Here is a 25,212-nt window from a genome sequence, read left to right on the forward strand (position 1 = left end):
TCCCACAGGCCTCATGGCGTGGACAATGAAAAACCCAGAAATTCCTTAGCATCTTTATCGAGGGACTAGTCAAGTTTCCCCCAAGTATCTCATAAATGCTCTAAAATCAGATTTTGTTGATTTTCTACTGAAATCATTTGTATGCAGGAAATCAGGATTTATAACAAGCTTCCTCTGTTGGTCAGATATAGGTAGCCCGTGAGTGCGTGACCATAGAGTTTACCCTCCCCCTCAGGATACCTCTGAGAGTTAAAGGAAGTTGACCAGGAGGTTCATACACACAGTCACCACCCCAGGTTGGGACCCCCTCCCCAGAAAAAAGCCCACCCACAGGGGAACACAACTCCTGGCCTGACTGAAACCAGGGAGCTGGTCAGTGGTGGTGCCAAGCCAAGGGTGAGGCTGGGCTGCCTGGCCAGGTTACAGGCAGAGGTGGGATGGTGGGTGAGCACAGCCTCACCCACCACAGGCTCCCTGGGCTGCAAAGACTGCATCTTCAGCCACAAGCACCCACATCTCCACAGGAAGGAAGCCAGCACTAGGCATCGTTTTATGGAATGTTCCAGAACACTACCTTCAAGTGTGGTTTCTGTAACTCAGATTCTGTGTTTTCATTAACTCTGCTGTGAGCCCAAAGACAAAGCCCCGAAGAGAAAAAAATTCCAAACAGGCCTACTTCGAAAATATTGTGAGTTCAGTTCTAGTAAAATGCGTATCGCAATAAAGCAAACCACAGGACTGTTTTGGTTTCCAGTGTATACAAAAGTTACACTATTAAATGTGCAATAGGATTATGCCTAAAAAAATAGGGTACACCCCTTAACTTAAAAAACATTTTATTTTATACCTACGGCATGGGGAATATAGCCAATATTTATAACTATAAATGGAGTATGGATTTCCCAGCTGTTGTTAGTGGTAAAGAATCCACCTGCCAATGCAGGAGACGCAGGTTCCATCCCTGGGTCAGGAAGATCTCCTGGAGGAAGACATGGTAACACACTCAAGTATTCCTGCCTGGACAATTCCATGAATAGAGAAGCCTGGCAGGCTACAGTCCATGGAGCAGCAGAGAGTTGGACATGACTGAGCACTGACTACACTGCATAAATGGAGTATAACCTTTAAAAATCACATATCTATATCGTATATGCATGCATGCTAAGTCAGTCGTGTCTGACTCTTTGCGACACTATGAACTGTAGCTTGCCAAATTCCTCTGTCCTTGGGATTTGCCAGGCAAGAATACCAGAGTGGGTTGCCATGCCCTCCTCCAGGGGAATCTTCCCAACCCAGGGATCAAACCTGCGTCTCCTGCAGCTCCTATATTGCAGGTGGATTCTTTACAGCTGAGCCACCAGGGAAGCCCACCTATATTGTATACCTATAACTTGTATAATATTATACAGTAACTATGCTTCAATTAAAAAAATTTTTAATTAAAAAGAATTTATCACCAAAAAATGCTAACCCTCAGGAATTCCCTGGTGGTCCACTGGTTAAGAATTTGCTTTGCAATGCAGGGGACATGGGTTTGATCCCTGGTTGGGGAACTAAGATCTCACATGCCTTGGTGTAACTAAGCCTGTGGACCACAACTACTGAGCCCATGCTCTGCAACAAGAGGCACCCTGATGCCACAACAAAGAGCCTGCATGCTGCAACCAAGACACAATGCAGCCAAATAAATGAATAAATGTTTTAAAAAAATGCTAACGTGGCCAAAAAAATTAATAAATGTTTTAAAAAAAATTGCTAACCATCACCTGACAATGCAAAGTGGCCACAAAACCTTCAGTTTGCAACAACAACAACAAAAAATGCAGTACCTTCATTCTGGAATTAAGTGAGACACAATAAGATGAGGTGTACTTGTACTAAAATTCAGGTCCATCCATTCATCTTTATTGGCATATCTACCAACTGTACCTATCACCAATGCAATGGACATGAACTTGGACAAACTCTGGGAGATGGTGAGGGACAGAAAGACCTGGCACGCTGCAATCCATGGGGGTCACAAAGAGTTGGACACAATTAGGCAACTGAACACCACCACCAGCCGTATACTGTCACTCTGCTTATTTAACTTATATGCAGAGTACATTATGTGAAATGCCATGCTGGATGAACCACAACCTGGAATCAAGACTGCCAGGAGAAATATCAACAACCTCAGATATGTAGATGACACCACTCTTATGGCAGAAAGCAAAGAGGAACTAAAGAGCCTGTTGATGAGGTGAAAGAGGAGAGTGAAAGAGCTGGCTTAAAACTCAACCTTCAAAAAACGAAGATCGCGCTATCTGGTCCTGTCACTTCATGGCACATAGATGGTGAAAAAGTAGAAACAGGGACAGATTTTCTTTTCTTGGGCTCCCAAATCAATGTGGACAGTGACTGCAGCCATGAAATTAAAAGGCGGTTGCTCCTTGGCAAAGCTATGACAAACCTAGACAGCGTATTAAAAAGCAGACAAGTCACTTTACAGACAAAGGTCTGTATAGTCAAAGATATGGCTTTTCCAATAGTCATGTATGGATGTGAAAGCTGGACCATAAAGAAGGTCTAGCACAGAAGAATTGATGCTTTCAAACTGTGATGTTGGAAAAGACTTGAGAGTCCCTTAGACTGCAAGGAGATCAGACCAGTCAATCCTAAAGGAAATCAGTCCTGAATATTCACTGGAAGGACTGATGCTGAAGCTGAAGCTCCAATACTTTGGCCACCTGATGCGAAGAACTGACTCATTGGAAAAGACCCTGATGCTGGGAAAGAATGAAGGCAGGAGGAAAAGGGGGCAACAGAGGATGAGATGGTTGGATGGCATCACCAACTCAACGGACATGAATGTGAGCAAACTCCAGGAGATAGTGAAGGACAGGGAAGCCTGGCATGCTGCAGTCCATGTGGTCCCCAAGAGTCGGACAAAACTTAGCTACTGAACAATGAACAACCTTCAAAACGCAATAAATTTAGACGCAATAAAATGAGGTATAATTGTACTAAAATTCAGGTCCATTTCATTCATCTTTATTGGCATCAGGTGCTTTGCTGGGCATTCCTGGCACAAGAGAAAAACAAAGCAGTCCCTGAGCTCAAGACACTTAGGAGCAGATTTACATGGAAAAGCAGGGCAAGCAAAAGAAAACCTTGTAGACTTGACACATCTACCTACAAATAAAGGATTCCAGGTTACCTGCCCGGGAGGCTGTGTCTGCTAAGGTCTCCCTCCATTGGCTCTGTTGCTGGAGAGCTAACTACAGTCCCCACAAAGTTTCCCCAAGCTTCCCTTAGGAAACCTTGCCATCAGAGACCTACCAGGAATCCTGGTTTTTAAATTCCTCTCCTTACTACACTGTCCCACAAGGTAGCCACCAGCCACAGGAAGCCAGCCTGCTTACACTTAAACAAATTTATATGTGGGACTCCCCTGGTGGCTCAGTGGTAAAGAACCTGCCTGCCGGTGCAGGAGACAAGGGTTCAATCCTTGGGTTGGGTTCGATCCTTGGGTGGGGAAGGTTCCCGTGGAGAAGGAAATGGCAACCCACTCCAGTATTCTTGTCTGGGAAATCCCATGGACAGAGGAGCCTGGTGTGCTACAGTTCATGGAGTCACAAGAGTCCAACACGACTTACGCAACAAACAAATGCAATTAAACATTCAATTCCTCCACATCCAACTGCACCTCAACCGCCACTCAGTGGCTACTTGTGGCTAGTGCCCGGCACGCTGCAGACACAGAGCATCTCCATCACACTCTAACAGCCTGGTATGGGACATGACCTTTAACTTCATTTGGACTAACACCTAGGAGCTCCTACTAGAGGCCCATGCTGATGCCACAATTGAGCCTCACAACTAGATGTGAATGTGAGCTTGAGCAGTAGACAAACCATGACAGTGGGGGACTTCCCTTGTGTCCAGTGGCTAAGACTGTGCTTCCCCTGCAGGGGATGCAGGTTCAGTTCCTGGTCAGGGAAGCCCCACGAGCCATAAGGTGGCAAAAAAAAACCAAAAAAACCACAATGGAACACCCGACAGGGAACAACCCACCAGATGCCTTCACTCCCTTGGCTAGCTGGGTCCAAGGCCACCCTGGTCCAAGTCTGTAACTTCTGAGAGCCTCATTTTCCCCTATCTGTAAAATGACAGAGTTGGGCTGGGAGTTTCTAGGGGTCATTCCCATCTGACATTCTAGAACTCTGGGTCAAACAAGGGAAAAAGCAATTTGTTAACAAAATATGAATTAGCATCACTAAGAATAAAACCAAAGAAAAAGGCTCTTCTGAGACTTTAAATGCTGTTGCAGAGCTTTCTTGTGGGGCTCAATCATAACGGGGTACATGGGACTTCCCTGGCAGTCCAGCTGTTAAGACACCTCGCTTCCAATGCAGGAAGCACAGGTTTGATCCCCGGCTGCATCCAGAAAAGAAAAGGAGGAGACAGCACACCGCAGTGGCTTGCTATCCAAAGTTCAGGCTCTGAGGTAAACTGCTCCTTTTGTTTACAACTGCCTAGGGCTGAGTTGGGCATGACTGAGCGACGTCACTTTCACTTTTCACTTTCATGCATTGGAGAAGGAAATGGCAACCCACTCCAGTATTGCCTGGAGAATCCCAGGGACAGAGGAGCCTAGAGGGCTGCCGTCTATGGGGTCGCAGAGAGTCGGACACGACTGAAGCGACTTAGCAGCAGCAGCAGCAGCACTGTGCCAAAGGTTTTATATCTCACAGTGACAACAGGCACAAGACAAGAATGCTGAGGTCTGAAGCCCACACCAGCAAGAGGCAGAACTGGCATTCCAACCACGCCCTCAGCTTCCTGAGTCTGGGTCCCGCTTCTCAGACAAAAAAAGCTTCCATTTACTTACCAAGTGGAAGCCATTCTGCCAGGCCCTGGATAACACTTTGTTTAGCATCTGGAGCACGCATGACAAAATGAGGGTCAAAAAGTTAGGCAGCTTCCAAGAGCCAGAGGCCATATTCACAGCTAGACCTGGCACTGCCTTCCCCAGCCTTTAGAGCCCCTCTCCCTTCAACACCTCCTTCTGAACCAAGAGCATGGGACAACACTTGTCTAGGATGGTGGAGGTTGTGGGATCCTCTCCCTGCTAGACTGTGAACTCCCTAAGCTGGGGACCCTCCCTTGGGGGATTTCACTCCTTGAAGGCAACCAGGGACACTTAATTAAATTCATGGCTGGGCTGCTCTAGGCCAGAAGGCTCCTCTTTCAACATGAGGTGTCTGCTCAGATGTCCTTAAAGGGCTCCACCCTGCTGCTACCTCCACTACAGTGTCCTGGGGTTTCTCTGGGCCAAGCCCTTGTGACCAGGGACCTCATCACAACCCCCTTCCATTCTCTTTGACAGTTGTGTTGGCCACCTGAGGCTCACCTCCACCAGGGATCCCACCCCCATGTCCCAAACCCAAGACAACGTGCCATTGTGAATACGGAGAGGCAACCAAGTAAGCAGGCATTATGAACAAGAAGTGTGGGCCCATGTGTAAGTGCCTAAGGCTGTTTATTAACTATATTAGAAGCTGGTTTTTAAAAAAGTACTATGTATAGATGGGCTATTCACCATCCTGATGAAGTATTAATAAATAAAAGCCCAGCCTTCCATGAGTAAACTGAATCAGTATCTACTTTTGCAGGGAGCAGGTGGAAAACAGGTGGGTCTGGAGACAGGAGACCTGTCAGGAGCTGCACCCCCTCCCTCCTCCTGTGGCTGAATAACCTTAAGAGTCTCCTGGGATCCCTGTCATCCACCCTCCCGGAAATGCCGGGCACACCAAACCAGACGCAAATAATGAACAAACCCTTTGTAAATGATGAGCTCCAAGGTCACTTGGCCATTATGAGGTAGAGACTGACCCCAAGAACCTGATTCCAGGCCTGTCTGTCTCTTAGGATCAGTTACTTCGACTACTATCCCCCTAACCTGGAGAAGGTGGGACCAGGACAGTCACACAGCCAATAACAAATCAATGGCACAAGGCTCTCTCAAAAATGTCCTCTCCCTAGAAAAGTCAAAACTGACCTTGAGGTAGGGACAGGACTCCGACTGAGTCAGAAGTAGGGCTGGGTTCAGGGGACCCCACGGAACCAGCTCAGCGCGCCTAGCCTTTGTCTCTTCCGAGACGTCAATATCCTCAGGAAACTAACTTGGCTTGAACCCAAAGTCAGTGTGACGCCCAACCTCAGAATCTGAGGAGCCGAGCCAAACAGGAAGGTGCTGTCACTGTCGGTGGTGCAGGAAGCACAGGCCCTGCCTGCAGCTCAGCGCCTGCAGGGCCTTCCAGACTCCTCGCCATTCCTCAGCTCAGGCTAGACCCGCTTCCGTTAGGTTCGAGGGAATGGAAGGTAACCTTGAGGTTACCCTGCTCCGGTCGGAAATGAGCCGGCTCGAGGTCTTGCGCATCCTCGGGCCCTCTACCCACCAGCACCAGAGGAGGAAGGCTGGGGTGGGCCCCTGACAAGAACCCTTTACCCCCATTCTGTAAGATGCTTCCGGGCTCAATGGACCATCCTCTGTTCTTAGCTCTGACTGTCAGAAGGGAAAGGTATTTCCTCTTCTTCCGGTTAACAGCCGCCTCCCTCACAGCAAAACCTGGGCAGGGTACTGCAAGGACTGGGTAACTGCAGCCCTCGCCCACTCGGGCGCCTACTCCAGGGCTCAAAGGGTTCTGGCCGCCGCCCAGCCGAGTGGGTTACCTGCGCAGCACATGTCCGGGGATCCGGATGGCTTTGCACCACCGCCCGGATAACGACCTCGAATTAGGGATCTCAGTGGGACCTGGGGTGAGGCCCCAGCATGCTCAGCCACCCGGCGGGGCGGAGCTGGGCGGGGCGCGGGGGGCCGCGCTCCGACCCCCGCCCTGGGAAGGGCGCCGCGCCGTTTCCTCGCGCAAACGGCCTGCGTGACCGCGGCGCCACCCAAGAGATGCGCCGGAGGCCGGCGCGGCGGCGCGCGGGGAGGCTGCCGGCTCCGTAGCATCTAAGGAGCATTCCAGCCGCGGCGGGCGGGCGGGATCCGGAGGTGACCGGTTCGGTGGAGGCGGGGACTGGGTAAGGGGAAAGCGTGGGGCCGATGGGGGTCCGCCAGGCCCCCTGGCCCCCCGCCCGCCCGCCCGCCGCGCGCCCCTCTTACCGGCAGATCTGGATGGCAGACGGGGTCTCGGTGGCGGGGCCCGACATTGTGGCGGCGGCGGGCGGCTGAGGGAGCGCGCAGGTGTCTAGAAGGCCGGGCGCGGAATGAATGAGCCCGGGGGGCGCCATGGAGGGGGAGGGGGGAGGCGGAGCCATAGCGCCAGAGAGGCGGGGCCTGGCCGCCGAAGGCGAATCGAACGCGGCTTCCCTCGAAGCTCCGCCCCGCATACCCGCCCTCGCCCTGCCCCAGGGCCGGTGTCCGCTCCCCCGGCGTCCGGTTCTGGCGGCGGAGGGGCGCCGCTTCCAGAAGGTTCGGCGGCGGTTGGGCGGCGCCGACACGGGACTGGGCGGCGGCGAGAATGAGCCTCGGCCAGCGCGGAGCGTGTTCATATGGGGCTTTCCCCCGCGCGTGCCCGACAGTTCGCGGGCCTAGGGGCGCGCCCACCGCGCGGCGGGGCCGTACGCTGAGGCCTTGCCTTCTGCGTGGGCTGAAAAGCCAGCAGGAGGCCGCGGCCGGCACGCGCCTTCTCAGATCAGCCCTGAGAGGAAATTGGGGGCGGTTTACCGTAAAGGAACCTTCATGGCCGAGCTGGGAGGCACGTGAGTGCACCAACCCGGGAGCCTGGAACCATCAGGCCTCAGCGAGTGCCTCTGTTGCAGGGACACGCAGCTGCTGGCGAGAGGCCGGAAACTGGGATCTGTCCACACCGCCCGCTGGAAACCACCTCTGGGTCATTTCTGAAAGACTTGCCCAGAGAGCCGAGCCTTTGGTTAGCGATACGTGTCCTGCAGAGAGGAGGCCTAAAGGTCTGTTACGTTGCACGAGTGCCCTGTAGTGCAATTCACGACCAAATCCGCGCAAGAAATAGGGGAGAAGTGATCACCCTGCCTGCGAAATTTTGGAGAACTTTGTACTCCTCGTGAGACTTGACTCTTTCCGAGCTTTTTACCAGGAACACAAATTGCTTCTGTAGTCAGGCTTTTAAAAATCAAAACCCACAGAAATCAAGCTCCCCTATTTATTGTTGGTTGTTGAGTGGCTAAGTCGTGTCCGACTCTCCTGCAACCCCATGGACTGTAGCCCTCTCACCTCCCCACCCCCATCAGGCTTATCTGTCTGTGGGACTTCCCATGCAAGAATACTGAAGTGTGTTGCCGTTACCTTTAACGTAATGGGGGATACCTTTAATAACCTTTAATGGGGGAGGCCCCATTTATACTAATTAAATCGCTGGAAACATCTAGGATCACCAGGCCTGTTTAACTTCTTCCAATATTGGTCCTGAAATAAATTTCTTGTGATGGAACCCAGGAGCACTAGCAGGGTCTGCAGTCGTAGGCAAGGCAGATTCCTTATTTATTAAATGGTGTAATAGTAGTCACCTTCCAGACCTGTGGGGAGATGAAATGAGTTCAGGGAAAGCAGGTGAAGAAGTTAGGGCCTTTCTTACTCTCTGCTCATCTTCCCTGCTCATTCCCACTCTTTAAACAGCCATTCAAGGACAGTCAGTACGAAGGAATGAGGATTTCCTGAAGCCCTGCCCTACATGCGTAGGTGGGCTCAGGACTGTGAGACTTGGAGACATTCCTTTCTTCAAAAAGCTCAAAATCTGATCTGGGGACAAAGCCAGGACACAAAAAACCCTGACTCCTACCACCTGCTGAGGAAATTCCTAGACTGAGGACTGGGCTAAGTGGTTCAGGATTAAATAGCCAGGTCCCTCCCAGGGTGAGGCCAAAAACAAAACAAAACAAAAAAAAAACCTGGAGCAAAATCAGCACCTTTGGAGAAGGATGTGGCTACCCTTTGGCCCAAGACAGCATCTGTCAGCAGTTTGGTGTGATAGGGCCCCCCAGGCCAGAAGAAGCCAGGGAAGATAACAGCCAACCCGCTTCTTCTTGTGTCCTGGATTCTGTAGGGAGAAAAACCATAGTCCGAGGTAATCCACTTGTGTGTGATTGCCAATGGTTTATGATGTTGCTCTGCTTTAAAGGAGAGCAGTGGGGGACCCAATCCCTTAGCAAAAACATCATGAGATTTACACTGATCTCGAAGAGTCTGTCACCTCCCCATTTTAGGGGTTGTTTTTTTTTTTCCTACTTTCTTCTCAAGCTAGTGGGGCCATTTCCATCCCTCTCTTTCAGCAAAACTTCTCAAAAGAGCTGTTTATAAACACAGCCACTCTCCTCTTCCCCTGCTTCTGTTCTATTTGGAACCTACTCCACTCTAGCTTTTGTCTCTTCCGCTCAGTTTATCAAGGTCACTAATTCCTTGCAAGTTGCTAAATCCAATAATCCTTTGTCAGAAGGCATTTTACTTGACTTCTCAACAGTATGGAGCTGGCATGATCCTTCTCTTCTTGAAATGCTTATTCCTTGCCATGTACTCCTACTCTTCTGGCCTCTCTGTACAGCTTGCTGTGCTGGTCCATCTCCATTCCTTCCTCTCAGGACTTTGGAGAACCCCCAAGCAATGTTTGGACTCTTGGGGGCTCATCCTGTTTTATGGCTTTAAATCCTATTGACTGAACAACTACCTACCAGATGGCTCCAGCCTAGACCACTCCCCTAAATCCCAGACTCCTGTATCCCCAGCCGAGGCCACACCTCACTGTGATTATATAATAGACATCTCCCACTCCCCCAGACTTGGTCCTCTTGCAGTCTTCCCCATCTTGGTAAATTACAGTTCCTTCCTTCCAGTTGCTCAAGCTAATAATTCCTCTCATACCCTTCATCCAGCCCATGGGCGAATCCTGCCAGCTCTATGTTCAAAATAAGTCTGGGACTTCCCTGGTGGCTCAGTGGATAAGAATCCATCTGCCAGTGCAGGGGACACCTGAGCATCCCTGGTTCGGGAAGATTCCACATCCCGTGGAACAACTAAGGTATTCGCCACAGCTTCTGAGCCCTAGTGCTGAAACTACTGAAAAACCACACCCCCTAGTGCCTGTGCAAAGAAAGAAGCCACCACAATGAGAAGGCGGCCTACCGCAACAAAGAGTAGCCTCTGCTTCACCACAGTTGGACTTCCCTGGTGGCTCAGATGGTAAAGTATCTGCCTACAATGGGGGAGACCTAGGTTCAATCCCTGGGTTGGGAAAATCTCCTGGAATATGAAATAGCAACCCCTTCCAGTGTTCTTGCCTGGAAAATCCCATGAACAGAGGAGCCTGGTAGGCTACAGTCCATGCTGTCTCAAAGAGTCGGACACGACTGAGCGACTTCTCTTTCACTTTTCACCACAGTTAGAGAAAACCTGTGCAAAGCCACAAAGACCCAGCTCAGCCAAAAATTTTTTAAATAGCTAGAATGTGATGATGTTTCCCTGTGATTCCAGAATCTGCCCATTCCTTCCTCTGTACTTGTGGCCTCTGATCCTGCTCTCCCCCTTGCTCATACCCAGCCATTTGACCCCTCCCATAGTCCCCAGATACACTTGGGCCACACTTTCCTCAGGCACCCATGGGCTCACCACCTCACATCCTCAAGTCTTTGATATCACGTTCTAAACGAGGCCTTTCCCCACCATCCTATCTAAATTACAAGCCCTCCATGTTCCCTATCCTCTTTTCTGGCTGATTTTTCTCCTTTGCACTTAATACCATTTAATATTTATTTTATTCCTCGATTTAGTTTTTCTTGCCTAACTACAATGAATGTGCCCTGAGGATAGGAATTTTTTACTGTCTTGTTCGTGGTGCTATTCCAAGCTCCTAGAAGAGCATATAATAAGCAATAAATATTATAAGAATGAATCAAGAGAGGTTTGCTAACAGCATCATATTTAACAGCAGCAGTTACTTAATTTGCATACACTTTTTTTGGACCAGAAATATTGTCTACAAATTGTAATAAAAAGCATCATGTAAAAATTTATTCAAAATTTTTTGGAAAGACATAAACTTGACACTTGTAAACTTTGAGGGAAAGGACTAGGGGGTAAGGCCTAAAGAGAGGCCTCATCTGTTTTTATTATTTTTTCATGTCACTATATACTAATGAATATGAAGCAACAGGAATTCTCATACACCAATAGTGGAATATAAATTGGTATAATCTCTTTGAAAATTAACTGAAAATAATTACTTACATTGAAAATAAGGGAGAATTCCCCAGAGGCCTAGTGGTTAGGTAAAGAATCCACCAACAATGCAGGAGATGTAAGAGACATGGATTCCATCCCTGAGTTGGGAAGATCCCCTGGAGAAGGACGTGGCAAACCACTCAGGATTCTTGCCTGGAGAATCCCATGGACAGTGGACCTGGTGGGCTACAGTCCATGGAGTCACAAATAAACACGACTGAAGCGACTGAGCACACACAGGCACTAACGGTTAGGATTCTGGGCTTTCACTGCAGTTGTCCAGGTTCAGTCCCTGGTTAGCATGGTGACCCAAGGACAAAAGAGCAGATAAAACCAAGGAGGGTATTGGAATGCAGGAACAGAAAAACCAGACCCTTATTGTCCTTCCCTCCCCCATGTTGCAACTACAGTATAAGCTGTCTCCCCTCCTACCCCACAGGGAGAAGTATACATGCCTCCCAGTATACATGCCTCATCCAATCAGCAAATGACCTGCAAGACTTCTATCCGACTCCTTGTACCCTGGGTATAAAAGTGAACTAAGGACCCCTGTTCAACATCGGTTCTCCCTTGAGCTGGCCTGCTGTTCTAACGGCATCTCCCACTCTAATGAACTTTATTTCCTTCTCATTCTGGAAATCAGCCCTGAATATTCATTGGAAGAACTGATGCAGAAACTGAAACTCCAATACTTTGGCCACATGAAGCAAAGAAAAGACCAATGTCTTTTCCAATGTACCTCATTGGGGGTCACATGGGGTCACAAAGAAACACGACTGAAGCGACTGAGCACACACAGGCACTAACGGTTAGTGCCTCATTGGAGGCACTGTATGGAAGTATGTGCCTCATTGGAAAAGACCCTGATGCTGGGAAAGATTGAAGGCAGGCAGAGAAGGGAATGACAGAGAATGAGATGGTTGGATAGCATCACTAACTGAATGGACATGAGTTTGAGCAAGCTCTGAGAGTCAGTGATGGTCAGGGAAGCCTGGCATGCTGCAGTCCATGGGGTTGCAAAGAGTTAGACATGACTTAGCGACTGAATAACAACAAAGAAACCTAAATATTATTTTTTAAATTGACTAGGGACTTCCCTGGTGGTCCAGTGGTTAAGAATCCACCTGCCAATGCAGGGGACATAGGTTCAATCCCTGGTCCGGAAAGATTCCATATGCTGTGGGGCAACTAAGCCTGTGGGCTACAACTACCAAAGCCCATGCACCTAGAGGCTGTGCTCTGCAACAAGAGGAGGCCAAACACTGCAACAGCTAGACAAAGCCTGAGCACAGCAACAAAGACCCAGTGCAACCAAAAATTAAATTGATTAACTTTTTTTTAAAAAAGCACTTGGAAGAGCACCTGGCACAGAGAAAGGGCAGCACACAAGTGGTGTGAACTAGCCCAGGAACCAGGCTGTCCTGAGTTCCTGGGCCCAGGATCATTTGACCAAACATTCAGATCCCGACCTTGGGACAGAGCCCTCTCACTGGGGTCCCGCTCATTCAAGCTGGGCTTCATACTAGAGAAGGACACTGCAGGATTCTCCAGGCACTGCTTGTCCTCCTGGGCACTGGGCAGAGGATGCTGCTGGGAGAGGAGGGCCTGCCCCCCCAACCCCCACTCACACAGCTTGTCTGTTCCTTTTATATTTATTTATTTGGCTGTGCCTCGCATCCTGTGGGATATTAGTTCCCAGACCAGGGATCAAACTCAGGCCCCCTGCGTGGAAGCACAGAGCCCTAATCCCTGGACCACTAGGGAAGTCCTTTCTCTGTTTCTTTTAATGTTGGTAGTATTGAGCTGTTTTACTAAAAATTTGGGTTTCTTGGGGACTTCTCTGGTAGTCCAGTGGTTAAGACTCTGCACTTCCACTGCAGGGGGTCCGGGGTTCAGTTCCTGGGCAGGGAGTTAATATCCCACATGCCACCTGGCACAGTAAAAAAAAAAAAAAAAGGCTTGTGTTTCTTAAGAGATGCTGGACACTTCATGACTGTGCTTCTTGTCCACTGAAGTGAGTGGACACAACCCTCCTGTTGCCAGGAGGAAACATGTAAACAGAGAAGTGCAACCCCCTATCCCAGCACCCCTACAGCCCTGGTTCACAAAGGGAGGACTGACTCTCAAAGGGAACTGCAGAGGCTGTCTAGAGAGCAGACCCCACGACTTCATGTGCACCACATTCCTAACACCTTTAAAATCGAGCATGAAGCCCTGGGACTCTGACCCCAGAATGAACCCTCCAAGGAAACCTAAAACTAATAAGAAAGTGAAAGTCGCTCAGTCGTGTCCGACTCTTTGTGACCCCCATGGACTATACAGTCCATGGAATTCTCCAGGCCAGAATACTGGAGTGGGTAGCCCATTCCCTTCTCCAGGGGACCTTCCCAACCAAGGGATTGGACCCAGGTCTCCCGAATTGCAGGCACATTCTTTACCAGCTGAGCCACCAGGGAAGCCCAAGAATACTGGAAAGGGTAGGCTATCCCTTCTCCAGCGCATCTTCCCTACCCAGGAATCGAACCGAGATCTCCTGCATTGCAGGCGGATTCTTTACCAGCTGAGCTACCAGTGAATCCCAAAACTAATAAAGGAAGCATTTAAAAGCAGGACCCTAATCTGAGAAGTCAAGCCAAGAAGATAAGTCATTACATGGAAAAGAAAAATACAGAGAAAAAAAAAGGTTTAAATAAAAAAAACACCATGAGTTAAGGATAGATGTAGATTCATTTTCCAAATGAAGCATTTAGAAATCATCTCTTGGACCTTAAGTAGGTAAAGCTTTAAATCTAGCATTATAGCCGTGCCCTGGTGCCTGCACATAAGTAGGTTAGAGAGAGACTTTCAGACACCTTTGGCCTGGCAGGCCAGCTGGGCGTCTGGTCTCTGAGTTAGGAGCTCTGTAGCGGCACCTGGCATGAGTGAGTTCCCACATGCTTCATCCTTACACTGTCAGGCTTCAGCCCACAGCTAGAGTGCTTGCCAAAAATCAGAATAAACTTTCCCATGTTCAAATTTTTATGGGGAACCCCATGATTACAACAAAAGCCACCCAAAGTCAGAGTCACTCTGCTAGTCTCACACATATGATAGCAAAAAAAAAAAAAAAAAAAAAAAAAAACCTAGGGTCCCTTGTTTCTGAAGGGACCTGGAGAAAAATGTTTGTTTCATTCATCAAATAATTGCTGATTCAGACTTCCTGGGTGGTCCAGTGGTAAGTACAGGATGCAGGTTCAATCCCTGGTCTGGAAACTAAGATCCCACATGCCGTGGAGCAATTAAGCCCACTTGTTCCGGAGCCCACGTGCCACAACTAGAGAGTCCATGCCCCACAAGGAAAGATCCCACATGGCTCAGTGAAGATCCTGTGTGAAGCACCAAAAGACCTGACACAGCAAAAAAAAAAAAAAAATCAATTGCTGTTTGAAGAGCCAAAGGGCCCTTATTTTCAAGAGATGCTTAAATTGAGTTTCTTGTCAATGTGGCATTGTGAAGAGGGGTGCTACTGCCCGTCAGCCAGCCCCACCCGGCAGATTCCAAAACCGGGGCCGTGTTTCTGAAATGACCCTGCTCTCTGCCGGATCCCCAGGGAAAGACCAATTTCTAACCAAGCTGCTGCCTGATCTGGGGGAAGCTCCACGTCAAAGTGTCCAGGTCACTCAGGGACCTGGGCTGCTCTTTTCCTTAGCAGTACAGTAAACACAGAAGGATTCGATGTCCGGGGATGCCCTTAGGGGAGCTCATAACTGATAGTGGGGCTGCTGCCTTGTTTGGCAAAGAGAGTAAGATGAAGGGATCTGAGGCCCCAGGGCATGAACTCACGTCCTGACACCTCCTTGCTCTGTTGTTGTTCAGTCCTAAGTTGCATCTGACTCTATGACCCCATGGACTGCAGCACACCAGGCTCCCTTGTCCTCCGCTGTCTTCTAGAGTTTCTTCAGATTCATATCCATTGAGTCAGTGATGCCAACCAACCATCTCATCCTCTGCTGCCCTCTTCTCCTTTTGCCTTTCATCTTTCCCAGCATCAGGGACTTTTCCAATGAGTCGGCTCTTTGCATCAGGTGAAGTATTGGAGCTGCAGCTTCAGCATCAGTCCTTCCAATGAATATTCAGGGTTGATTTCCTTTAGGATTGACTGGTTTGATCTACTTGCAGTCCAAGGGACTCTCCTTGCTGTGTGGCCTTAGGCAAGTTTCTTGACCCCTCTGTGCTTGAGTTTCCTCATCCACAAAATGAGGATAATAGTATATACATAGAGATGAAATAGATATGGCTATAGATATACATAGCCTAATAGAGTTTTTATGAGGATTAAGTGAGTTACATGTAAATTATTGAGGGGGTCAGAACGTCTCTACTGGAGGTGATCCGTCTTGCAATGCAGGGTATACAAGTTCAATCCCTGGTCGGGGAAATAAGATCCCACAAGCTGCAGAGCAACCAAGCCCACGTGCTGTGACTAGTGAGCCCAAGTGCTCAGGGGCCCCTGCACTAGAGAGAAGCACACGTGCCACAAGGAAGATCTCATGTGATGCAAACTAAGACCTGACATTGCCAAAAGCAAATAAATGAATATTAAAAAATAAAGCAATGAATCATTGAGGGAAGTGCCTAGTCCACAGGAAGAGCTCAGTCAATGGTGGTTGATATTATAACTAATTAACTATCATTATTCTCATGTACCCAGCAAATACCGAGCATCTCGTATGTACCTGGCTGTGCGCCAGGCTTTTTACCATCATACCTGACACCGCACAGTACCATCTGGATATTTATAAGCAATGCATACAAGCAGACAAATGCATAAATTCTAATTGCACAGCTTGATTCATTGTAATAAAATACATACACTCATGGAAGCCACTCCCCAGATCAAGATAGACAGCATCACCAGCCCTCCAAAAGTCTCCTCCTGCTCTTCCCCAGGCATAGACACCCCTCCTCTGGGCAGGTGATCACTGGCTGCAGCATCAGTGTTTCCCGAAGCAGCAGTCTGCCCATGTTTGCTGCTATATAGTATTCCCTTGTGTGAATAGAAGGATTCTTGACATTTCTAATTCAGAATTTCTCAAATGTCGTGTCCTTCCTCATCAGTACTTCCAGACCATTTTCTTTGAACTTCAATGTCTTCAGAATATGCACTCCCTTACCTTTGCTTGTTGCAGCCTTCTGATCACAAAGCTGTCATAGCCTCTCATTCCTCCAGGAATGCCATCACTCTCTCTAAGCCCACTCCCCATGTAGCGCAGGTGATTGCTAATCCATGGAGACAACCCTCCCCCACTGCCTGACTTCCCTCCACATTGCCTCAGCTCTGCATTCTCAAGATCTCACCCTGACCTTAGCTTTACCAGTGAGGACAACTCTGAAATCTCAGTCTCAGACATCATTCTGTCTGACTCCACCACCATCTTCCTTCTAAGCCTTCCACTCCCAGCTCCAGTAATCCTTAGCACCTCCAGACCTTCACTCCTCCAGCCCAACCACCTCCTCCCTGGCCTCAACTCCCGCATCTCCTCTCTTTCCTTCTTGACACGGGGTGGGACCCTACGGTCCTTGCCCCCACCATGTCCTCTGTCCGACTTTTAAACAGACAAACTTTAGCCAAATGGTAAGTGTAATCAGAGAAGTGAAAAAATTCGGAAAGGAAGGAAAATAGTCCAATGCTGCGGCTGCTGCTGCTAAGTCGCTTCAGTCGTGTCCAACTCCGTGAGACCCCGTAGACGGAAGCCCACCAGGCTCCCCCGTCTCTGGGATTCTCCAGGCAAGAACACTGGAGTGGGTTGCCATTTCCTTCTCCAATGCATGAAAGTGAAAAGTGAAAGTGAAGTCGCTCAGTCGTGTCCGACCCTCAGTGACCCCATGGACTGCAGCCTACCAGGCTCCTCCATCCGTGGGATTTTCCAGGCAAGAGTACTGGAGTGGGGTGCCATTGCCTTCTCTGAAATAGTCCAACAGGACTAAATAAAATAGTTTAGTCATTAAACATAATCAAGGACCTTTAGTTCCTTCTCAAGGGCCCTAGATAATATTCTGAGCCATATCCTATGAGCTGTCTTATAGAGACTGAAACCTCCACCAGGTGGAAGATGTTAACTACATGATGACCAGGGTGTAGCCATGACATAAGCTGCCACAGTTCCGAGAATTGGTCTCAAAGAAATGGGGACAAATTGATCCCATTTGGAACTGAAGGTAAACTGTGCCTGAAACAATCAAGATGACACTGACCACTGGTGACCAATTTCAAGATGACTATTAAAAAAATGACTATCAGAGCTGACTGTGCTGTTTCTGCATGTAGCCCCCTCTAGCCTATAAAAGCTCTTACACACTGATTGTCAGTGGGAGGGGAGGCAACCTTTGGACTGGAGAACCCTCCCCCAACACAGTTTGCAGGCATCCAAAATAAAGCAAACTTTTCTTTGCACCAATCTGGCCTCTTTATTGGCATTTGAGTGGCAAACAGCCAGTCCCCACTTTTGGTTACATTCCCACCTGCTCCTGTTGTAACACCAGTCATTCTAGCCTTCCTGTGAATCCACCCTCAGCCCCCTTGTCCCTCTCTGGCTTCTTTGTACTTCTTGCTTGATAAAACCGCAGCCCTGGTTAAATCCAACTTAACACCTATTCTGTGCCTACAACACTGCAGCTGAAGATAACTGGAGAAAAACACATGTTAGTCTTGTGTTTTTGGTGGTGGTTTATGGTTTATCCCTTATGGGAGGGATCTTAGTTCCCCAAACTGGGATTGAACCCAGTCCCTTGGCAGTGAAAGAATGAGTCCTGACCACTGGACCACCAGGGAATTCCCTAGTCTAGTATTTTAAATTTTTATCAATGTATGACTTGTGTACATAAATGTGCACATGTTTTAGGTGTACTTTTGACAATTTCCATAAAGTGAACAAACACATATAACTGGCTCCTGCTGACCTTAAAAACAAAAGTTATTTTTAGCAGCAAAAATGGGTCTATTCAGGAATAGCAGAGATTTGCGATTCAGAACAGGGAAGCTATAAAAGCCATAGTTATTTTTTAATAACAAAAGCCATAGCTTTATAACAAAAGACCAATAAACAGAGGAGAGGAGAGGAGTGTTACGTTACAGAGGAAAAAGGAGGAAGATGGGAGGTTTTGTTCTGAGTGAAAGTATGTTGGAGAAAAGTGACAGTTCAGTGTCTCATTGGCAGTTTCTGTTACTTTATTTCTTGTAAGAGATCCAATGTTCATATTTTTCTGTTGGGATCTGTGATTGATGACTCTTTTTGATAATTCTTCCGTTGGGGTCCGTAAATGGCAGTTCTTCCTGCAGTTGATGGTGAGAGGTACTGCCTAAGAGTTCCCCCATCTGGCCTCCTGACTCCATCTTCATGAGGTTTCCCATTAATTTCCACACTCCCAAGTTATTAAACAAAACATTGCCAGAACAGCTTCACACCTTTCCAGTCTTTGCCTCCTTACTAAAGGTCCACCATTCGACCTCCAGCATCATAGACTAGTGTTACCTGTTTGTTAACTCTGTGTAAATGGAATCTCTGATAGATCCTTGGGGATTCCCTGGTAGCTCATCTGGAAAAGGAGCTGCTTGCAATGCAGGAGACCCCAGTTCGATTCCTGGATCAGGAAGATCTGCCGGAGAAGCGAAAGGCTACCCGCTCCAGTATTCTGGCCTGGAGAATTCAATGGACTGTATGGCCCAAGGGGTCGAAAAGATTCAAACATGACTGAGTTTTGGACTTTCAAATGGAATCCATATTGTATGTACTTTTAAATATATGGCTAATATTCCATTGTATGAATATATCACTTTATAATATGATAATTCTCTCATTTACTTTTTGTTTTATTGAAGTATAGCTGATTAACAATGTTGTGTTAGTTTCAGGTGTATAGCAAAGTGATTCAGTCATACATACATATACACGTACACATAGGGCTTCCCTGATGGCTCTGCAGGTAAAGGGTCTGCCTCCAATGCAGGAGCCTCAAGAGATACGGGTTTGATCCCTGGGTTGGGAAGATTCCCCTGAAGAAGGAAATGGCAACCCACTCCAGTATTCTTGCCTGAAAAATCCCATGGACAGAGAAGCCCAGCGGGCTACAGTCAGACATGAATGTGTGACTAAGCGCTTACACACACACACAAACACATATTCAGATTATTTTCCATTATAGGTTATTACAAGATATTAAAACAGTTCTCTATATAATAGGTCCTTGTTGATTATTTTACATATCAGTTCAGTTCAGATCAGTCTCTCAGTCGTGTCCGACTCTTTGCGACCCCATGAATCGCAGCACGCCAGGCCTCCCTGTCCATCACCAACTCCCGGAGTTCACTCAGACTCACGTCCATTGAGTCAGTGATGCCATCCAGCCATCTCATCCTCTGTCGTCCCCTTCTCCTCCTGCCCCCAATCCCTCCCAGCATCAGAGTCTTTTCCAGTGAGTCAACTCTTTGCATGAGGTGGCTAAAGTACTGGAGTTTCAGCTTCAGCCTCATTCCTTCCAAAGAAATCCCAGGGCTGATCTCCTTCAGAATGGACTGGTTGGATCTCCTTGCAGTCCAAGGGACTCTCAAGAATCTTCTCCAACACCACAGTTCGAAAGCATCAATTCTTCGGCGCTCAGCTTTCTTCACAGTCCAACTCTCACATCCATACATGACCACTGGAAAAACCATAGCCCTGACTAGACGGACCTTTGTTGGCAAAGTAATGTCTCTGCTTTTCAACATGCTATCTAGGTTGATAATAACTTTTCTTCCAAGGAGTAAGCGTCTTTTAATTTCATGGCTGCAGTCACCATCTGCACTGATTTTGGAGCCCCAAAAAATAAAGTCTGACACTGTTTCCACTGTTTCGCCATCTATTTCCCATGAAGTGATGGGACCAGATGCCATGATCTTCATTTTCTGAATGTTGAGCTTTAAGCCAAATTTTTCACTCTCCACTTTCACTTTCATCAAGAGGCTTTTTAGTTCCTCTTCGCTTTCTGCCATATAGTAGTGTGTATTTCTTAGAGACTTCCTTTGTGGCTCAGATGGTAAAGAATTTGCCTGCAATGCAGGAGACCTGGATTTGATCCCTGGATTGGGAAGATCTCCTGGAGAAGGGCATGGCAAACTACTCCAGTATTCTTGCCTGGAGGATTCCATGGACAGAAGAGCCTGGCGGGCTACAGTCCGTGGGGTCACAAAGAGTAGTACACAACTGAGCAACTGACCACACACACACGCAACTGGAAAGGCATATCAAGTATATTGTTTCCTGGGGCTGCCATAACCAAGTACCACAAACTAGATGGCTTAAAACAACAGAAGCACTTTCTCTCAACATTTTCTCTCACAATTCTGAGGCCAGAAGTGCTAAATAAAGGTGTCAGCAGGAGTGTGCCCTCTGAAGGCTCTAGAGAGGAATCCTTTCCTCCTTTTCTTCCAGCTGGTGACCCTAGATGTTCCTTGGCTTGTGGCCACATCCATCCAATCCCTGCCTCCATCTTCACATGGCCATCCTCTCTCTGAGTCCCTATGTTCCTCTCCTCTTATAAGGACATCAGTCACTGAATTTAGACTGCACCTAATCCAGTATGGTACACATTGGATTGTTGGATAGCATAACTGATTCAATGGATATGAACTTGGGCAAACTCTGGGAGTTGATGAGGGACAGGGAGGCTTGGTGCTCTGCAGTCCATGGGGTCGCAAAGTGTTGGACATGACTTAGCAACTGAACAGCAACAACAACAATCCAATGTGACCTCATCTTCACTTAATTACATCAGCAAAAACCCTACTTCCAGATAAGGTCATATTCTGAGTTTCTAGGTAGATGTGAATTTTTAGAGGGGCTACTATTCAACCCACTATTCGATCCTGACCTGAATCACCTTGCTGTGCACCTAAAACATTATAAGTCAGCGCTACTTCAATAAAATATATATTAAGGGGAAAAGTAATGATTTCATTAAAATATGGCAGAAAAGAGCTTATCTATGAAACAGAAACAGACTCTCAGACATAGAGAAGAGACTGGGGGTTGTCAAGGAGGAGGGGGTGGGAGAGGGATGGATTGGGAATTTGGGATTAGCAGATGCACACTAGTATATATAGACTGGATAGATGACTAGGACCTACTGTAGAGCACAAGGAACTATATTCAATATCCTATAATAAATCATAATGGAAAAGAATATGAAAAAGAACATATATGTGTGTGTGTGTGTGTGTACAACTGAATCACTCTTCTGTACACCAGAAACTGACACAACATAGTACATCAACTATACTTCAATAAAAAATTTTTTTGAAGTAATGATTCCTTGTGGGTCTTCCATCCCTGAGACAATTCTTGAACCCAGAACCCACTGGTTGAAGGAAGCCTGGGTTTCCAGGATCTTGTGACTGAAAGCAGGCCTACATATAGAGTAATGATTCCGCCAACCATCTTCATAGGAGTGTATGACACTTATTTAGATAACTATACCCCAGGGGTGAGTGTGCAAACATTTCCAGGACCACTGGACACAGAGTCTGAGTTCACACTGATCCTTGGAGCTCTCAAATGTTGTCACATGTCCCCCTGAGAGTGGGGACATGGTGAAGGCCATATAACAAATGAACTCCTGGTCCTGTATGGCTCACAATGGATCCACTGTATGTGTGCACACTGTGGTTATTTCTCTGGTCCCCAAAAGTAAGACTGGAATATAGAGACTTGATATCTGGCACAGCCTCCGCATGAATTCCGAGACCTATCCTACACAGTAGGGTAGATGAAATGTAAACCTCTAAGTCAGCAATTTCCTGGAGTTTAGATAATTGCATCTGACCTACACTGAGTGCTGAAGAATTGATGCCTTCAAACTGTGGCGCTACAGAAGACTCTTGAGAGTCCCCTGGACTGCAAGGAATTCAAACCGGTCAATCCTAAAGGAAATCAATCCTAAATATTCACTGGAAGGACTGATGCTGAAGCTGAAGCTCCAGTACTCTGGCCACCTGATGCAAAGAGCTGACTCATCGGAAAAGACCCTGATGCTGGGAAAGACTGAGGACAAAAGGAGAAGGGGATGACAGAGGATGAGACGGTTAGGTTAGGTAGCATCACCAACTCAATGGATGTGGACCTGAGCAAAGTCTGGGAGAGTGAAGGACAGAGGAGCCTGGCATGTTGCAGTCCATGGAATCGCAAAGAGTCAGACACGACTGAGCGACTGAAAAACAACAATGACAACAACCTGACCTATAGGGAAACAGTATTACATCATGTGAATCATAAGGATATAGACTGGTGAACCTTCTATGTTAGTTTTATACTCATTGTTCCATCCATATTATAGGATCCTACAGCTTTCCATATCTGAATTAGACATAGAAAAGTCATATTAACGAGCTTGAGGATTTCCCTGGTGGTCCAGTGGTTAAGAACCCACCTACCAAAGCAGGGGACAAGGGTTCGATTTCTGGCTCAGGAATATCCCACAAGCTGCAGAGCAACTAAGTCTATGTGACACATACTGAGCCCACACTCTAGAGCCCAAGCTCTGCAACAAGAGAAGCCAATGAACCAAAATGAAGAGTAGCCCCTGCTTGCTGCAATTAGGTAAAGCCCACACACCAACAGAGACCCACCACAGACAAAAATTAATAATAAAAAAACAAGGTTGGGAAAATAAAGAACTGAGTAGAAAAAGAAAAAAAAAAACTCAGTAGGATATTCTTTTCAGTTCAGTTCAGTCACTTAGTCTTGTCCAACACTTTGCAACCCCATGGATTGCACCATGCCAGGCTTTCCTGTCCATCACCAACTCTCAAAGCTTGCTCAAACTCATGTCCATCAAGTCAATGATGCCATCCAACCATCACATCACATCACGTCCCCTTCTCCTCCTGCCTTCAATCTTTCCCAGCATCAGAGTCTTTTCCAGTGAGTCGACTATTTGCATCAGGTGGCAAAGTACTGCAGCTTCAGCTTCAGCATCAGTTCTCCTAATCAATATTCAGTACTGATTCCCTTTAAGATTGACTGGTTGGATCTCCTTACAGTCCAAGGGACTCTCAAGAGTCTTCTCCAACAACACAGTTCAAAAGCATCAATTCTTCAGTACTCAACTTTCTTTATGGTCCAACTCTCACACCTATACATGATTACTGGAAAAACCTTAGCTTTGACTAGACAGACCTTTGTTGGTAAAGTAATGTCTCTGCCTTTTAATATGCTGTCTAGGTTGGTCATAGTTTTTCTTCCAAGGAGCAAGCATCTTTTAATTTCATGGCCGCAGTCACTATCTGCAGTGATTTTGGAGCCCAAGAAAATAAAGTCTCTCACTGTTTCCATTGTTTCCCCATCTATTTGCCATTAAGTGATGGGACCAGATGCCATGATCTTTGTTTTTTGAATGTTGAGTTTTAAGTCAGCTTTTTCACTCTCCTCTTTCACTTTCATCAAGAGGCTCTTTAGTTCCTTTTCCTTTCTGCCATAAGAGTGATGTCATCTGCATATCTGAGGTTATTGATATTTCTCCCAGCTTTTTGATTCCAGCTTGTGCTTCCTCCAGTCCAGAATTTTGCATGATGTACTCGGCATACAAGTTAAATAAGCAAGGTGACAATATACAGCCTTGACATACTCCTTTCTCAATTTGGAACCAGTCCATTGTTCCATGTCCAGTTCAAACTGTTGCTTCTTGACCTGCATACAAATTTCTCAGGAGGCAGGTCAGGTGTTCTGGTATTCCCATCTCTTGAAGAATTTTCCACATTTTGTTGTGATCCACACAGTCAAAGGCTTTAGCGTAGTCAATGAAGCAGAAGTAGATGATTTTCTGGAATTCTCTTGCTTTTTTGATGATCCAACAGCTGTTGGCAATTTGATCTCTGGTTCCTGTGCCTTTTCTAAATCCAGCTTGAACATCTGAAAGTTCTCGGTTCACGTACTGTTGAAGCCTGGCTTGGAGCATTTTGAGCATTACTTTGCTAGCATGTGAGATGAGTGCAATTGTGCACTAGTTTGAATATTCTTTGGCTTTGCCTTTCTTTCGTATTGGAATGAAAAACTGAGTTTTCCAGTCCTGTGGCCACTGATGAGTTTTCCAAATTTGTTGGCATGTTGAGTGCAGCACTTTAACAGCATCATCTTTTAGATTTTGAAATAGCTCAGCTGGAATTTCATCACCTCCATAGCTTTGTTCATTGTGATGCTTCCTAAGGCCCACTTGTCTTCACACTCCAGGATGTCTGGTTCTAAGTGACTGATCACCCCATTGTGGTTATCTGGGTCATTAAGATCTTTTTTGTATAGTTTTCCTGTGTATTCTTGCCACCTCTTCTTACTATCTTCTGCTTCTGTTAGGCCCATACCATTTCTGTCCTTTATTGTGCCTATCTTTGCATGAAATGTTCCCTTGGTATCTCTAATTTTCTTGACGAGATCTCTGGTCTTTCCCATTCTATTGTTTTCCTCTATTTCTTTGCATTGATCACTGAGGAGGGCTTTCTTATCTCTCTTTGCTATTCTTTGGAATTCTGCATTCAGATGAATATATCTTTCCTTTTCTCCATTGCCTTTTGCTTATATTCTTTTCTCAGCTATTTGTAAGGCCTGTTCAGACAACCTTTTTGCTTTTTTGCATTTCTTCTTCTTGGGGATGGTTTTTTATCACTGCCTCCTGTACAATGTCATGAACCCCCATCAGAGCAAAATCCAGCTTCCCCCACAGCCAGTCTCTCCCATCAGGTAGCTTCCATAAGCCCCTTATCCTTATCCATCAGAGGGCAGACAGAATGGAAACCACAGAAAACTAACCAGACTGATCACTTGGATCACAGATTTGCCTAACTCTATGAAACCATGAGCCATGTCATGTAGGGCCCCAAGATGGATGGGTCATGGTGGAGAGTTCTGACAAAACATGGTGCACTGGAGAAGGGAATGGCGAACCACCTCAGTATTTTTGCCTTGAGAACC

The 25,212-nt window shown here is 47.0% G+C and overlaps 1 protein-coding gene and 1 long non-coding RNA gene across 6 annotated transcripts in view; one reads left to right on the forward strand and one right to left on the reverse strand.

Moving 5' to 3' along the window:
• The window catches only part of ACOT7 (acyl-CoA thioesterase 7), a 110,221-nt gene extending 102,359 nt beyond the window's left edge, over positions 1-7,862 (reverse strand). Inside the window, exon 1 of one of the 5 annotated variants that reach the window (XM_006048890.4) lies at positions 7,718-7,862. In XM_006048890.4, coding sequence (XP_006048952.1) covers positions 7,718-7,734 — 17 coding nt within the window. In that variant the 5' untranslated portion in view covers positions 7,735-7,862. Of the gene's footprint in view, positions 1-6,717; positions 6,839-7,153; positions 7,435-7,717 lie in introns of those variants that run through there. The other 4 variants (XM_044942928.2, XM_025285829.3, XM_025285830.3 and 1 more) reach the window with 4 other exon arrangements.
• On the forward strand, positions 6,935-7,924 carry LOC112585080. Its single transcript, XR_003109433.3, has 2 exons — positions 6,935-7,071; positions 7,813-7,924. It is a non-coding gene; the product is annotated as an uncharacterized LOC112585080 (long non-coding RNA).
• Positions 7,925-25,212: the final 17,288 nt, after the last annotated feature.

Source organism: Bubalus bubalis, chromosome 5 (assembly GCF_019923935.1).
Source record: "Bubalus bubalis isolate 160015118507 breed Murrah chromosome 5, NDDB_SH_1, whole genome shotgun sequence".
In the NCBI taxonomy this organism is placed as follows: Eukaryota; Metazoa; Chordata; class Mammalia; order Artiodactyla; family Bovidae; genus Bubalus; species Bubalus bubalis.